At 41.3% G+C, this 13893-nt stretch overlaps 3 protein-coding genes across 3 annotated transcripts; all 3 read left to right on the top strand.

Moving 5' to 3' along the window:
• Positions 1-165: 165 nt before the first annotated feature.
• On the top strand, positions 166-687 carry MELLADRAFT_86925 (uncharacterized protein; the record flags this gene model as incomplete). Its single annotated transcript, XM_007403968.1, has 4 exons — positions 166-220; positions 293-420; positions 488-531; positions 600-687. 4 exons carry the CDS (start codon positions 166-168, stop codon positions 685-687), a joined length of 315 nt encoding a protein of 104 aa, XP_007404030.1.
• A 2728-nt stretch (positions 688-3415) lies between these two features.
• Positions 3416-5034, top strand: MELLADRAFT_86923 (uncharacterized protein; the record flags this gene model as incomplete). The annotated part of the gene is made up of 7 exons (XM_007403969.1): positions 3416-3814; positions 3886-3972; positions 4047-4169; positions 4232-4294; positions 4373-4428; positions 4528-4614; positions 4683-5034. The coding sequence occupies 7 exons, from the start codon at positions 3416-3418 to the stop codon at positions 5032-5034; spliced, it is 1167 nt and encodes a 388-aa protein (XP_007404031.1).
• Positions 5035-11844: 6810 nt separating this feature from the next.
• Positions 11845-12598, top strand: MELLADRAFT_123765 (uncharacterized protein; the record flags this gene model as incomplete). The annotated part of the gene is made up of 5 exons (XM_007403970.1): positions 11845-12028; positions 12125-12148; positions 12241-12324; positions 12417-12482; positions 12546-12598. 5 exons carry the CDS (start codon positions 11845-11847, stop codon positions 12596-12598), a joined length of 411 nt encoding a protein of 136 aa, XP_007404032.1.
• Positions 12599-13893: the final 1295 nt, after the last annotated feature.

Here is a 13893-nt window from a genome sequence, read left to right as displayed (position 1 = left end):
CTAGAATGAGTGCCATCGGATATAAAGAAGCCCTTTTCCCTTCTCATTTCTCCACCTCCCCCTCATCAACTCAAACCATATCCCTCAATTAAATCAGATCTTCTACTGCCATCTACATCCTACTTTAACTTTTCCTCTTTTCAACCCAAATAACCTTAACACAACATGTCAGGACGAGGAAAAAGCGGTGGTAAAGGTCTCGGCAAGGGTGGTGCTAAACGTACGTGATTGCCTTTGAACATACCTTATTATCTACTTCTTTTCTCATCTTCTAAACTTGATCAACCAACAGGTCACCGAAAAATCTTGCGAGACAACATCCAAGGTATTACCAAACCTGCAATTCGACGATTAGCTCGACGAGGTGGTGTCAAGCGTATCTCCGGTCTTATCTATGAAGAGACAAGAGGTGTTCTAAAAGTGAGTTGGCCTTTGTCTTTGTTCTTCGCTACGTTTCCTGTAGACTAACTGAGTTCGCCTTTATCAGATTTTCCTCGAAAATGTTATCCGGGATTCAGTAACATACACTGAGTACGTCTTTCAACCCTTTACATACTTGCCTATGATCACCAGTCGCTCATTCTTTTCTCCCTTTTTAGACATGCCAAACGAAAAACTGTCACATCTCTTGATGTTGTCTACGCTCTCAAACGACAAGGCCGAACACTTTATGGCTTTGGAGCATAAATTTCCTTTTTTTTCTCGCGTGCTTCATTATTGCGTTGTAATTTTGTAGTTTTAACTATTTTTTTTGTTTGAAAGTTTCTTCATTTTCAACATTCAAATCTTCTTCATATTGTTAGGAGTTACAAATTATACCTTGCAATAGCCAGTTCCTTTGGCAAAGAGAGTGCACTTCCAAGAGCCCCTGGTCTCTATACTGACTACCCTTTGAGCTTGCCTATGAAGTCACATTTCTATATCGTTGCTATGAGTTTATCAATAAGTTAGAGATTCAAGTCAAAATAAAGCTGCGGATGCAAACTGTCTTCCTCCACCCTCCCTCACCCTTATAGCTGAACTCATTAAAGCTACTCATTAACTCACTACACAGGCTTTATTTGAACTCTGCTAAATTGTTGGATGAACTCCTGTCACTCAGCCTGAGCCCCGGACCAGCCCCCCGATCGGGGACCCGACGGGGTCCCCGATAGGTCCGGGATTCGGGCGGAGGCTCTACAACCCCCGATGATCGGGGATCCCCGCGAGTCGGGTGTCGGGCGTAGAAATCGAAAAAAATACTATCCGCCGGGTACCCGACGAGTAAAAAATGTATTTAAAACACTCCATCACAGGTAAAAACTACCTAGTCCATTGTCAGGGGAGGCCCTACCAAGCACATGGGAACCTTGCCAGCACTGCCATGGCTGTGATGTGAGGCCCTGAGTGCAATTTAAACATCAAGTGGACACTTTTTTTCAATGTATTTGGCATCAATATCGATAAATGACCCGGTCCGGTGTTCAAACCTGGGTGAGGGACCCTTTTTGGTCCAGCCAGCGAGTCCCCGGCGGGGAACCCGGTCGGGGTTCGGGCAGACAATTTTTCAAAAAAAACTCGTTCGGGGACCCCCGAACGGGCTTGGGAGGTCTCTCTACCCGTCGGTTCGGGGCCGGGCGAGCCACTACTCGACGGGTAGCGATCGGGGCTCGGGCTGACCTGTCACACTTCTCCCTGTGTACTGCGTATCCATCCACAGTGGTATATGTCGGCAGTGCTTAGAAACCTGTAGCAGTTTCTGCTCCCAAAGATTGTACATAACATCAGGTAGCGCTCTACGACAGGGAGAAGTAGAATACATAGATGCTTGCAGGTGATCCTGATCTAGTTTTGTTACTTCTTGCTGATTGTGTGATCAGCCCATTCAGGCTGGTCAGACAGGCATATTTAATTTGAAATAGCTGTAGTAAGGAACTCATTGGTTCTAGGAATTGTGATCCCAGCGTCTTGTATATGTGTGATGACGTGGCCATCACAATAGCAACCTCCCATTTTGAAGCTCATAGCGGAAGACATCACTCCTCAGAAGACGCCGCCCGAAGGCTTTGCATGAAGAAAGTATGGATTCAAACAAGTCATGATTGGAAGTTTTTGGTTTTTGCCAATAATTTCCAAGTAAGGAAACAAATCGAGTGAGTTTCAGGTGCAAGATTTTAGGAATTATGAACAGTAAGAGTAAGGCAGAAGAAAAGAAAAAAAACGACAATCTATAATGGTAGCTGATATCTTTGGTTTTGAATTGAACAGAAGATCAATAACCAGGAAGAAGAGAATAATGGCAGAAAATATTTAGAAAGTAAGGTTCAGTGTACAAGTTTTAAACAAAGATCCCGGTACTGTGTACCTAATTTTTCAAAAGCGGGTCTTTGACAATCCTTCTAGCTCCCAAAACAGTTTGGATCCCATCCGGAGCCATTTCGCCATCTTATTTGTTAGCAGTGAACAGAGAACTTCATCGAAGACTGGTTAAAAACAAATCTCGAGGTAGGAGAGTTTAAGCAAGTTGATTGAAAATTCCGATTGGATTGAGACTCGAATCTGATTGTAGGAGGGAATTGGGTTGGAATGATTGAAAGCGAGTGATAGGTACAGCACTCGAATGGTCATGATTTGACTCCACCACCACCTCCTCCTGCTTTGGCCTCTTTTTCAGCAAGGGCTTTCTGGATATTATGCGACGAAAATTGAAATTGCATTGTCATGATGAAGTACGAAGGAAAGAGGAGTTCAGAGGTTAGCCCCTTTAATTTGCAAATAAGGATCGAAAAAAGCGATGAGATTATGACAACGAACGGCTTGTTTCTCGCGCATTTTTTGGGCATCATCTTCTTTTCGTTTAGTCAAAGTTGCACCCGAAACTTTGTTCTTTGATTTTTGAAGGTCAGCTAATTTCTTTGCAGCTTTTGCTCGGTCATTTTCTCTTTGATTTCCACCTGATTAATAAATAGACCAATGATTCGACGTGAGGACTTTCATGGCGAATAAGGCATGTAGAAGTCCAAAATAGATTGATGGACTGACGTGTCATTTTGAAGTGGGCGGAAAAACTTTGTTTGGAAGGCCGAGCGGTAGATTGATGGTAACTATTTATTCAAAGGGCGGATTGAAGCGTTGTTCGTTCGAGAGTTCGGGATGGCTCAGATTTTGATTATAGAGGATAAAAGCCGATTAGGGAAAATTTGGGCGAGATGGTGGATGAGGGTGGCTGTTCAAAGTCAGAAGCTGAGGTGTGAGAAAGTCTGCTGAGCCGCAACGAGGGCCGTCCACGTGAAACACAGAGCAGGTTACCATGTCAGTTACGTACACAGGTCGTTAAGTCGTCGCGAAGTAGCGCCCGCGGTACCATGACATAGGCCCGGCGGGGCCGTAGCTCAAGGCCACACCTTGAGGTCACGATGGTTTTTGTCGCTCAACCATGAGCTCTTCAAACTCGAGGACCACATTCAAGCCCATCCAACCATCATCCTACTGGGCTCTCATTGTCTTTCATTTCTCAGTGCCTACTTTCCTCGATGTATGGCGACAATTCATCGTCAACTCGCCCTATTCATCTTTCCTACTTGCCTTACATCGGTCGATCAAGTTTGCCTTTAAGTGCGTTTGCCTGGTCTGCAGTCAGTCTAAAACCAACACTAGCGAAATTGGTCGTGCACTCAGATTAGCACATGCCTCCCGAGTGACGGCTACTTCACATTACCTGGACGAGCCTGATGATGATGAGGGGTCAGGGGCGCGGTCTGGAACTGATGAGCTCTCAGATGGTTTGGCGGTTTGGAGGATTGATTGGGCTCTGAGACATTCAGTAACATTGATGGTGAGCTCTTTGGACACTTTGTTGGCAACTGAAATAGGTCTCAAGTCTCTCTTGATGGGTTTAAAAAACAGAACGAAAAAGCAACTCTGAACACTGGCTCCACCGACACAGAGGATGTAGCGCTGGCCATTTTAAGCGTCAAATCAATAGACCCAGTGGTAATTTTTCCTTATCGTGATATTACATAAGGATGTGGCATCGCATTTCTAATCTCGTTTGCTTGGTTCTTTAGTATACTCCTACGTTGGTACTCTGCCTCAATCGGACCCGAGCCGCCGATCAATCGATCAAGATGGTTTTAGCACGCTCCAATACAACCTATAATCCTGCGACTGACTCATCAAGACTGAGAGACGTAAGTAAAATTGATTTTCAGCAGGAAATATTACAATGTATTGACTAGATGTGATTACATAGCTTTGGAAATTGCTCAAGCCAGGGAAGCCACTCGAATCGCTTCATACCAAATCATGGCAGGATGTGAGTACTTGTTGCGAACCAAACTGCCTGGCTCGATTGTTAGTTTAATATTCTCAAAACCATTTCAATGAAATCCAGATTGGCTTTCAGGGTTCAGATCCTTCGACTGACTTTCGAGGTTCTGCAATTTTAGGGTAAGTTATCTAGTCAACGTTTTTCATACTACAATCCGATAAAGTCAATGGTCAGTCTGATTGGCTGACTTGACATCATACTTGACTCGTGAATCACAGGCTTGATGCTCTGATATTGTTTGGACATCGTTATGGAAAGGCAGCTCAAGACCTTGTTGCGGAAGCCGTGGATGGAGGACCGTCCTGGTGCGTAGATCACATAACCCGATCAGGTCGTCTTATCGTGCATTCTGCTAATTCACTGACTTGAACAGGTATCCATGGGCACTAGCTTCCATCAATATCACGTGGTGGTGTATCTCATTGGCAAAACAACATCAATTACAATACTTTCTATTATCTCCTATTCAAGACAAATCATATGAAGAGATAGATGTACCAATTGAACTTTTGCCATTTCTAATCCTACAAACTAAATTAACTTTTCTTTTTCATTCATTTTGGAGAAGGCTAGATCCACCACCTAATGTGATGCAATTTGAAAGCAAGTTTAAGGTGTTCAAGGGATCTGTGGAATCAGGTTTGGTAAAAGGATTGATTGGTGGGCATGGGGTTGGATGGATTGATGAGATTGAAGGCAACCTTGGCAAAGATACTGGGATGTAAATTTAGATTCTTTGTGTAGAAGCTGGATCTTTAGACAAATATCTTGGCGAGTGTGGATGAGATGTCCCATTGATGGATCATGGGAATGGATGATAGTATAGACTCCTAGATTGTTATATTGGATCTAATTTTTCAGAATTTTGGACGGCAAATACAAAAATTTAGATATTGCAATGATGTTTGGATTCCGGAGGACCTTGCAGAATTTCTTTGCATCACATTATCATACCCATCTGCAGGATTGCCAACATTTAGAAAAAAAAAAGTTTTCGAAAAAAAACCTCTTTGATTTTCCAAAATGATTTGTCAATTTCATGTAAGTCATCATGACATATAGCATATTTAATCTCTGAGCTGTGATTAGATAAACCTGACGGATCTATACTGATCAGTACGGCATGGAAAGGCATATCAATAGATTTCATCTATTATAGTCGATTCTTCATTTCATCACACCCATCCACGACTTCCAATCCTGCATCTGCCTCAACAGTAACTTGGTTGATGTAGAAACCAATGCTTTAACTTGAATTATGTGGGAACCAAGTGTTTTGTAAATTGTTCAAGATAGAATAGATGCATCGGTACAACTTAGTAATGAAATCTGAGACTGTGATGCCAATGGATCAAATTCCCTCCTCCCACCTCGCTGCCGTTTGATCATCCAGGCTTGTAAACAAATAGAACACAAAAAGGAAATTGTAGTGAAATTGAGGTTTAGTTTGTCTGATGGATAAAATGCAAAGGGTATTTGTCCGTGGCGGGTTTGATCAGAACTTTTCATTATCTACAAAGCTCCATAAAGGCTTTGTTTGTACTAGTGCTTGTCTAGAATGTTTACGCTGTGTCCTATATTTTTCACAATCAATCAGATCATGTTCAACATCTTCTTTCCCATGACATTCATCACCTTGGTTTGAATCGCGTTGTTTGATTTTGTGAAGGTACACTTGAAGGTACAGTGACCCTATTGAAGTTGGAAGATCGTCGAGGTCTGTCCCTTTTCGAGATCACAAAAATTGAGATAGTAGTGACGCGCTCTTCTATTATGCGCGTATAGTTTTTCTTTTGCTTACATCATTAACTTGTAATGACGTCATATTTGAGTTCTTATAAAAGGTTTCACACTTTCATCTATGTAACCTTTTCTCTTCATCGAACTCATAATTATTTTTGTCTCACAATCTTCATTTCTCAGATTGTTGATTCTTTCGATCAGTGTGTTAGCTTTCCTATAAAAGCTAATAACCTGTTCTTAATCACAGGTTGCTAGTTTCATTGGTTATGAGCCCAGCTCACTAGCTGTATAACATCGCATCACATCATCTCGTCACACCACACGAAAACTCAGAATTTTTTTTGCTATCGCACACTATCGAACGACCTATGTTCTTTCATCACACACACACTACACTTTTCATCGTTTCATTCATCATCTCAATCGTTGTCATCATTATGTCGTCTTCTGAAGCTAGACTTCGCATTGTCAAACTAGACAATGACAACTATCCTGAGTGGAAAGGTGATATCACCGGAGCGCTCATGTCTGCCACCTTAGACGAGTTCATCGACTCCGAAGCCACACCCATCGAACCACCTACCGAGTTCCCAGTTCCTCGTGAACAGAAAGTTCTCTACGAAGCCTACGTTATACGACAACATAAAGCAGCGGGTATCATGTACTCTCATATGAGTCAACAGTATCGAATCATGGTTGAATCCGAAGGTCTCATCAGTAAACCTTTGGATATCTGGATACTTATGAAAGAAAAATTCCAGTCCACGACTTCGGGAAGTAAAGGCAGAGCATATTCTTCCTTTGCTTGAATCATCTATCAATCTCTATCTCAATATATCAAAGATACGAGATTCGCGCTGGCCACTATGCACGCTTGCGGCATCAACTTCACCGAAGACATTCAAGAATTAATGTCTGAAACCATTGTCGGCAAGTTACCCAACACTATGGAGACTACAATTGCCATCCTCGATACCAAACGTCCTTTAAAGACGAAGGTAGTCTTGGATACTCTCGACGCTCATCTAGTCAAATACAACGAGCGACACCGAAATGACTCCAATTCCACAGCACTGGCTACGAGTCGACCACCACCACGTCAATCAGGTCGACGGTACCCATATCCCACCTGTTCAAATGGTCGACACAATCCTGCTGTGACTGGTCACAAATTAGAATCTTGCTGGATTCAATTCCCAAACTTACGTCCAGCTAATGTTCCGAGTCGATCACGTGCAACGACTGCTGTCTTACAAGCTGCATACGTGGATGACATAATTGAAACATCTGCCTTATCTTGTCATTATAAAGAAAACGGCAGTAACATCTTACTCGACAGCGCTTGCTCGGATCACATGATCTCTAATCGCGAACTTTTCATCAACTACGTCGAAGCTCATTCTGATGTATCTATTGCTGATGGAGGAGTAATACACATTGCTGGCAAAGGAGATATCATTTGTAACTCTTTGGGTGAAGAAATCATTTTACCGGCTTATCACGTTCCCAATCTCAGTAATCCATTGATTAGTATGGGTTGTCTTCTGAATGATGGTTATAACTTTATACATGAAAAAGGAATAATCGCAATGATGAAGGAAGGCAAGCCTGGTTTTCGTGGTCAAATCAGGAACAGAATCATTGAATTAGATGCTAGCTTAGGCACGTCAATTTCTCTTACATGCAACAAAACGACTCTTTCTGATTACACCGTTTTACACAGGGGTTCAGGACACACCAATCCTCGACGGCTAAACATTATGTATGGAGTTCATGCGCCGGATCATTGGGTATGTGAAGAATGTATGCTCTCAAAAGGACATCGACTTTCATATTCCGGTACACTTCCAAAAACCACCTTTCCATTAGAAGTTGTACACAGTGATTTGAGTGGTAGAATCTCAGTTGTATCTGAAGGTGGTGGCCTTTATTATTTCAAGCTTACAGATTCTTTCACCAATTACAAATATGTGTATATCATGAAATCTAAATCCGAGACTTTCTCATGTTTTATCAAGTTCAAGGGTGAGGTTGAGAATTTGCATAATTGTAAGATTGTTAGTTTGGTCAATGACCAAGGTGGTGAGTATATTTCCAATGAATTTGGTAAGTGGCTAGAGGAAGATGGAACAATCTCATACCTAAGTGCTCCATACACCCTTCAACAAAACTCGGTGTCTGAACGTGGAAATCACACTACGACTAAGAAGGCTCAAACTCTTCTTTTACAATCTCACCTTCCTCATTCTTTTTGGGGAGAAGCTGTCAGCACGGCACTTTTTCTTGAGAATATCACGCCTATGGAGAAAATCGATGACCAAACTCCTTATGAACTTTGGTTTGGAAGAAAGTTTGACTTTGCAAGATTAAAACCGTTTGGATGTCGTGCATATGTGTTAGTTCCCAAACAGTTCCGGAAGAAATTTGACAACACAAGTGTCAAAGGCATTCTTTTAGGCTATCAACTAGGCATGAAGAACTATCGCATTCGACTAGATTCTGGAAAGACGGTTTTCTCACATGACGTCACATTCGACGTGGATTGTTTTCCCGGAATCACAAATAAGGAAAGCATTAATTGTTTTGAAGAAACATTTGAAAGTACGACCAACTCATGTATTGATGATACAACCTCTTCGCTTTCAACATCACCGGGACCAACACACAATCCAAATTCATCACAAGCGCCTATGCCTGAAGAGACTGCGTTGCCGCGAGTTTTACAAGCTTCAGACAATCCCATGTCTGAAGAGACTACGCTTACACGAGTTTTACAAGCTTCAGACCAGCGACTTGATGACACGCCTGATCCGTCAAGTTCATCAGAAGATCAACTGGTAGTTCACTCAGAAGGTCAATTAACATTTCCTTCGAATTCACTGAACAATCAACTAGTTCGAGTCGGAGACATTTCGATGCAGATTGAACATCGGGTACCAAATCTTCCAAATCCTGAAATCGTCCCACCCATCATTCCTGGGAAACGAGAGTGGGATTGGCAACTTGCGTCAATTCCAGCACCCAAGGACATTTCAAGCGCAATCGATCCAATAAACATCTTACCGCCAGACGCTAAACGGCATCGTTCTCATGAAGCTCGACGTTTGAACCGTATCGCGCAACGTCACTTGGCTCGAGCCACTCGATACATGGCTCATCATCATGAATTCGCTAATGTAACAGCACGAGTAGCTCAAGTTGAAATTGATCCCAAAACATACTTACAAGCACTAAAGTCTGACAATGCATTTGATTGGCGAAAGGCTATAGATAACAAACTTGCAAATATGGATCGAAGACATGTGTGGGATTTGTGTGAGTTACCGCCAGGCAAGAATGCAATCGGAACGACATGGGTTTTCAAGAGGAAAATGGGTGGAGATGGTGAATTGATCAAATTCAAAGCTAGATTATGTGCACAAGGTTTTGCTCAAGAATATGGTGAAGATTATAACGAAACATTTGCGCCTACTGGAAAGTTAGCAACTTTAAGGACCTTGAACACCATGGCGGCTGTACATGACTTGGAAGTACATCAGATGGACGCTGTAGCTGCTTTTCTGAATGGTTCACCGCAAGAAGTTATCTTTATTAGGATACCAAAAGGCCTACACATTCCAGGCGCTACTTTAAAATCAGTGTTAAAATTAAATCAAGCTTTATACGGTCTAAAACAAGCACCTAAAGTATGGTACGATTGTCTTAAAGCGTTTTTCAAATCAATTTCACTTCTACCATCTTCTTCCGATCCAAGCTTGTTCATCTCGACGGATTCAAACTGGAAATGCTTTGTTCATGTACACGTTGATGATATGACAATTGCGACTGACGATTTTGGAAGATTCAAAAGATTAATCACCGAAAGATTTCAAATGGACGAAGACGTCGACTACAAATATATTTTAGGAATGAAGGTGACTAGGGATCGCTTAAACAAGACAATTACTCTATCACAAAATCAATACATTAATAATTTATTGGAGGAGTACAACATGTCAGAAAGCAAACCGGTCGGATGTCCAATGATTCCAGGTAGTTATTTAGTTCCAGGTACAAAGGAGGAGGTAGATGAATTCATAGAGTTAAAAGAAAATTATAGACATGCAGTTGGAATGTTGATGTACCTGAATAATGCGACGAGGCCAGATATTTCATTTGTTGTATCACAGTTATCACAACATCTGAATAATCCGTCCATTGCGCATTGGCAAGCTTTCAAGAGAGTGCTTAGGTATTTAAGTGGAACTAGAAATGTAGGAATTGTATTAGGAGGAAAGAATTTAAATTTAAAAGCTTATGCAGACGCGGATTTTGCAGCATGTCCATATACTAGAAGATCTACAGGCGGTTATATTACAATGCTAGGAGAAAGTACTGTCAACTGGAAGAGTAAGAAACAAGAAAACGTAGCAACATCAACAACGGAGGCTGAGTACAGAGCGGCTTACGAGGGTGGTCAGGACATGGTTTGGTTTAATCACTTACTTATGAATTTAGAAATTAAACAAGATGAAGCACCAACCTTAAATCTCGACAATCAAGGAGCAATAGCGTTGACAAAGAATGAAAAATTTAAATCAAGGACAAAGCACGTTGATGTTAAATACCACTGGTTAAGAGAATTAGCGGAAAGTAAACAAATTAAAGTGTCTTACGTACCAACAGATGATATGATTGCAGATGTATTGACAAAGGCTTTAACACCGGCTAAGCATCGAAAGTTTTGCGAGTTAATGGGGTTAAGTGATGTAGCAAAGACGGGGGGGGAATTGAGATAGTAGTGACGCGCTCTTCTATTATGCGCGTATAGTTTTTCTTTTGCTTACATCATTAACTTGTAATGACGTCATATTTGAGTTCTTATAAAAGGTTTCACACTTTCATCTATGTAACCTTTTCTCTTCATCGAACTCATAATTATTTTCGTCTCACAATCTTCATTTCTCAGATTGTTGATTCTTTCAATCAGTGTGTTAGCTTTCCTATAAAAGCTAATAACCTGTTCTTAATCACAGGTGTAAGTCTTAGTTGTTTTTGTAGTTTGTTTAGTTAGAAAGAAATCGAACTCATAATTATTTTCGTCTCACAATCTTCATTTCTCAGATTGTTGATTCTTTCGATCAGTGTGTTAGCTTTCCTATAAAAGCTAATAACCTGTTCTTAATCACAGGTTGCTAATTTCATTACAAAGTGGTCCAGCAATCCAGTTGCTTTCAGTTTCTGAGGGTGACAAGTTAGATTTTGAAGGAATGGTGAACCCTGGGGTAAGCAGTGCATCGTTGTCGACGTCCTTCTATGCGTCCTTGTGTCAATACCGTGTCAGTCTCAGCCCAATAAATTACTCTAGCCACAAGGATCTGGAAGACCTGGCTGTTATAGCACTGATAGCATTTGTGTATGTAGGAAGGGATCAGGGAGGGTCATAACCTCGAAAATTCTTACCAACACCTCGGTTTCGCGTCTCAGACAACAAATCACAACCATTACCACATGACTAGCCATAGATCGCCGTAAGAACGGCGACTCTTGGGCAGGTGAGTTTCCCAAGGCCGAAGTTTACCCGCTCTGCGTCTCTGCCTTTTCCGCTCGTGGCGTCTCGCCCCCGTATTGGTTGACAACACACTTCGACATCAGTTTGTAGAAACGATCGGGCATTCAACGAGTAAAGTCTTCCCTACGGCCTGATCTAGGGCTCTCCTCACGCCATCCTTTTCCCATTCAACGTTCAGTAAATCCATAGTTTTCTTCACATAACCGATTCTTTCAATCTTGTTCAAATCACACAATCCACCATGCTATTCCAATCTCATCATGGAATACTCATTGCCATGTGTGTCACACATCTTGCTTCAGGACAACAAACAACCAAAACAATTCAATGTATAGGTGGATTTTCTGTGGATAAAACTGCAGCAAAGTGCAACGATAAGGATTTCTTACAATATAACTGCCCATTGGCTCAGTGCGGAAAAGATGGTAAGTTGTGTTATTTTGGCGTTGATATTGATCTTTTTCAGCTTGACTTGTCTAACTTTTCTTCACACTTGCATTAAATAAATACAATATCGATAGGCCATCTTTGGGTGCCACTTTCAGGTTTGTTGTAGTCACATGAGCAGAGTATGGTGGAATCTTAACCATGTCTTTCTCTTGCTAATGCAATGTTGTCTTTCTGCTACTCACTTAAGGTTGCTTACACAACGGAGTGCTTGGCTCTGGCATAAGTAATCAACAATGTTCAAGTTATAGTATGAACAAAAAAGATGGATACAGTCAGTTAACCTCTCCACTTATATCATCGATTTCTCTCAAATGCGCAGTAGACAATTTTTATCCTTATCAAAAAAAATCTTCAATCTTATAGCATGTAGGAATACAGGGGGTGAGTGGTATTCTTGTCCTTACAAGGCCGATAATGTTCCCTTCATCAGTCAGTTATCTCCCTTTTTCATCAAATTCCAATCATGTATTAATTATTTACTTTGTGAAACAGCCTGTTCAAAATGTACCGCGTCAAAACCAACGGCGCCTCAGCCAAGAAATTGATGGTAAACAAAACCAGTAGCCACATTTGAAATTTTCAAATTGTACATAGATTGTTACAACTCGTTTACCCTATTGTGTATACAACATTGTTGGAAATAAGGAAGGCACTTTGTTTGAAGGACATATTTTAAGATAGAAAACAATTGTGGGTCACTCAGAAGAGTGAGAATGCTTATTCAATGCAAGAAAGGGTTTTTCATGGCGGAAAGGAAATTGTATGTCCATATCTCAAGACAAGTGAACAAATATTCCTTGAACTTATCAAAGTCCCCGCCGCCCAGGTAGTCAAGGGAGGGACTTACGGCTAAAGTCGTGTTTTTCAACTCACAACAGCAGAATTTCTGGCCATTTTGTTTTTGTTTTTGCCCATTATGAGGATCACACAGACCTCATAAAATGATGCTTGCAGCTTGAGAGGTCTTCTCTTCAGACTTCTACATTTCCTTGTGCATTGTTCAGAACATATTTCATTCATAAAACTCACTCAGAAGAGTTGTAAAAGCTTGTAGCTGCAACACATAATTCAATACAGGACCCCCCAAGGTGTGCTTCAAACCCCCTGAGGTCTGTAGTACAGTGAGCAAAGAGATGGTGTAGTTGGATCCATTTTCTGGCTGGGAATATACATGGGTATGACCAATAGGGGTTGCATTGTTCATCAGGTCCCTGAAGTGGCAAATATGGTTTGATCACAAAGATTGGTTGTTCAAAAGCAACACAAAGAATCTATTCAATGGTGCCAAAGCCAAAACATGGTTTTCTACATGCTTCAAACTCGATGATGCTGTTGCCTTGAATTCTGAATAGATGCTGATCAAGTACTTCCCTGCATGCAAGCAGCTTTTTGTGAACACAATTTTTGTTTGATTGTGGTGGGGTCAAATGCCAGGAATGAAACATCATTTGACAGAGCTCCAGTTATTTCAGTGAGTTTGTTTTGGCAAGTTTCTCCACACCAATCTTATTTTGATTACATTTGGAGACATTGAGTAGGAGGTGATCAAAAGGAGCTTTTTGGGTATGTTCATTGATCATTGATTTGCCTACTATGTCTGAATTGTAAGCAAAATGAGTGGAATTCCAACAAAGATTGAGGAAATGTTGGGGACACTTGTCAAGAATGGTGCTGTCAGTTCTGCATTTCAACAAAATCAGTTTCACATTTTGTGAAATGTGGACCTGTTTTTTTTGTTTTCAATTGACAACACTTGAGTTCATTTTGAGTCTGAGTAAGTTCCTTCCTCATGAATAAAATGAGACGCGAGAAAGTTTTCATATCAAGAGGTCTGTGTGGA

The sequence above is a fragment of the Melampsora larici-populina genome (assembly GCF_000204055.1).
Source record: "Melampsora larici-populina 98AG31 unplaced genomic scaffold MELLAscaffold_1, whole genome shotgun sequence".
Taxonomy (NCBI): domain Eukaryota; kingdom Fungi; phylum Basidiomycota; class Pucciniomycetes; order Pucciniales; family Melampsoraceae; genus Melampsora; species Melampsora laricis-populina.
Note: the sequence above shows the minus strand (reverse complement) of the source record. Positions and strands in the feature narration are given on the sequence as shown.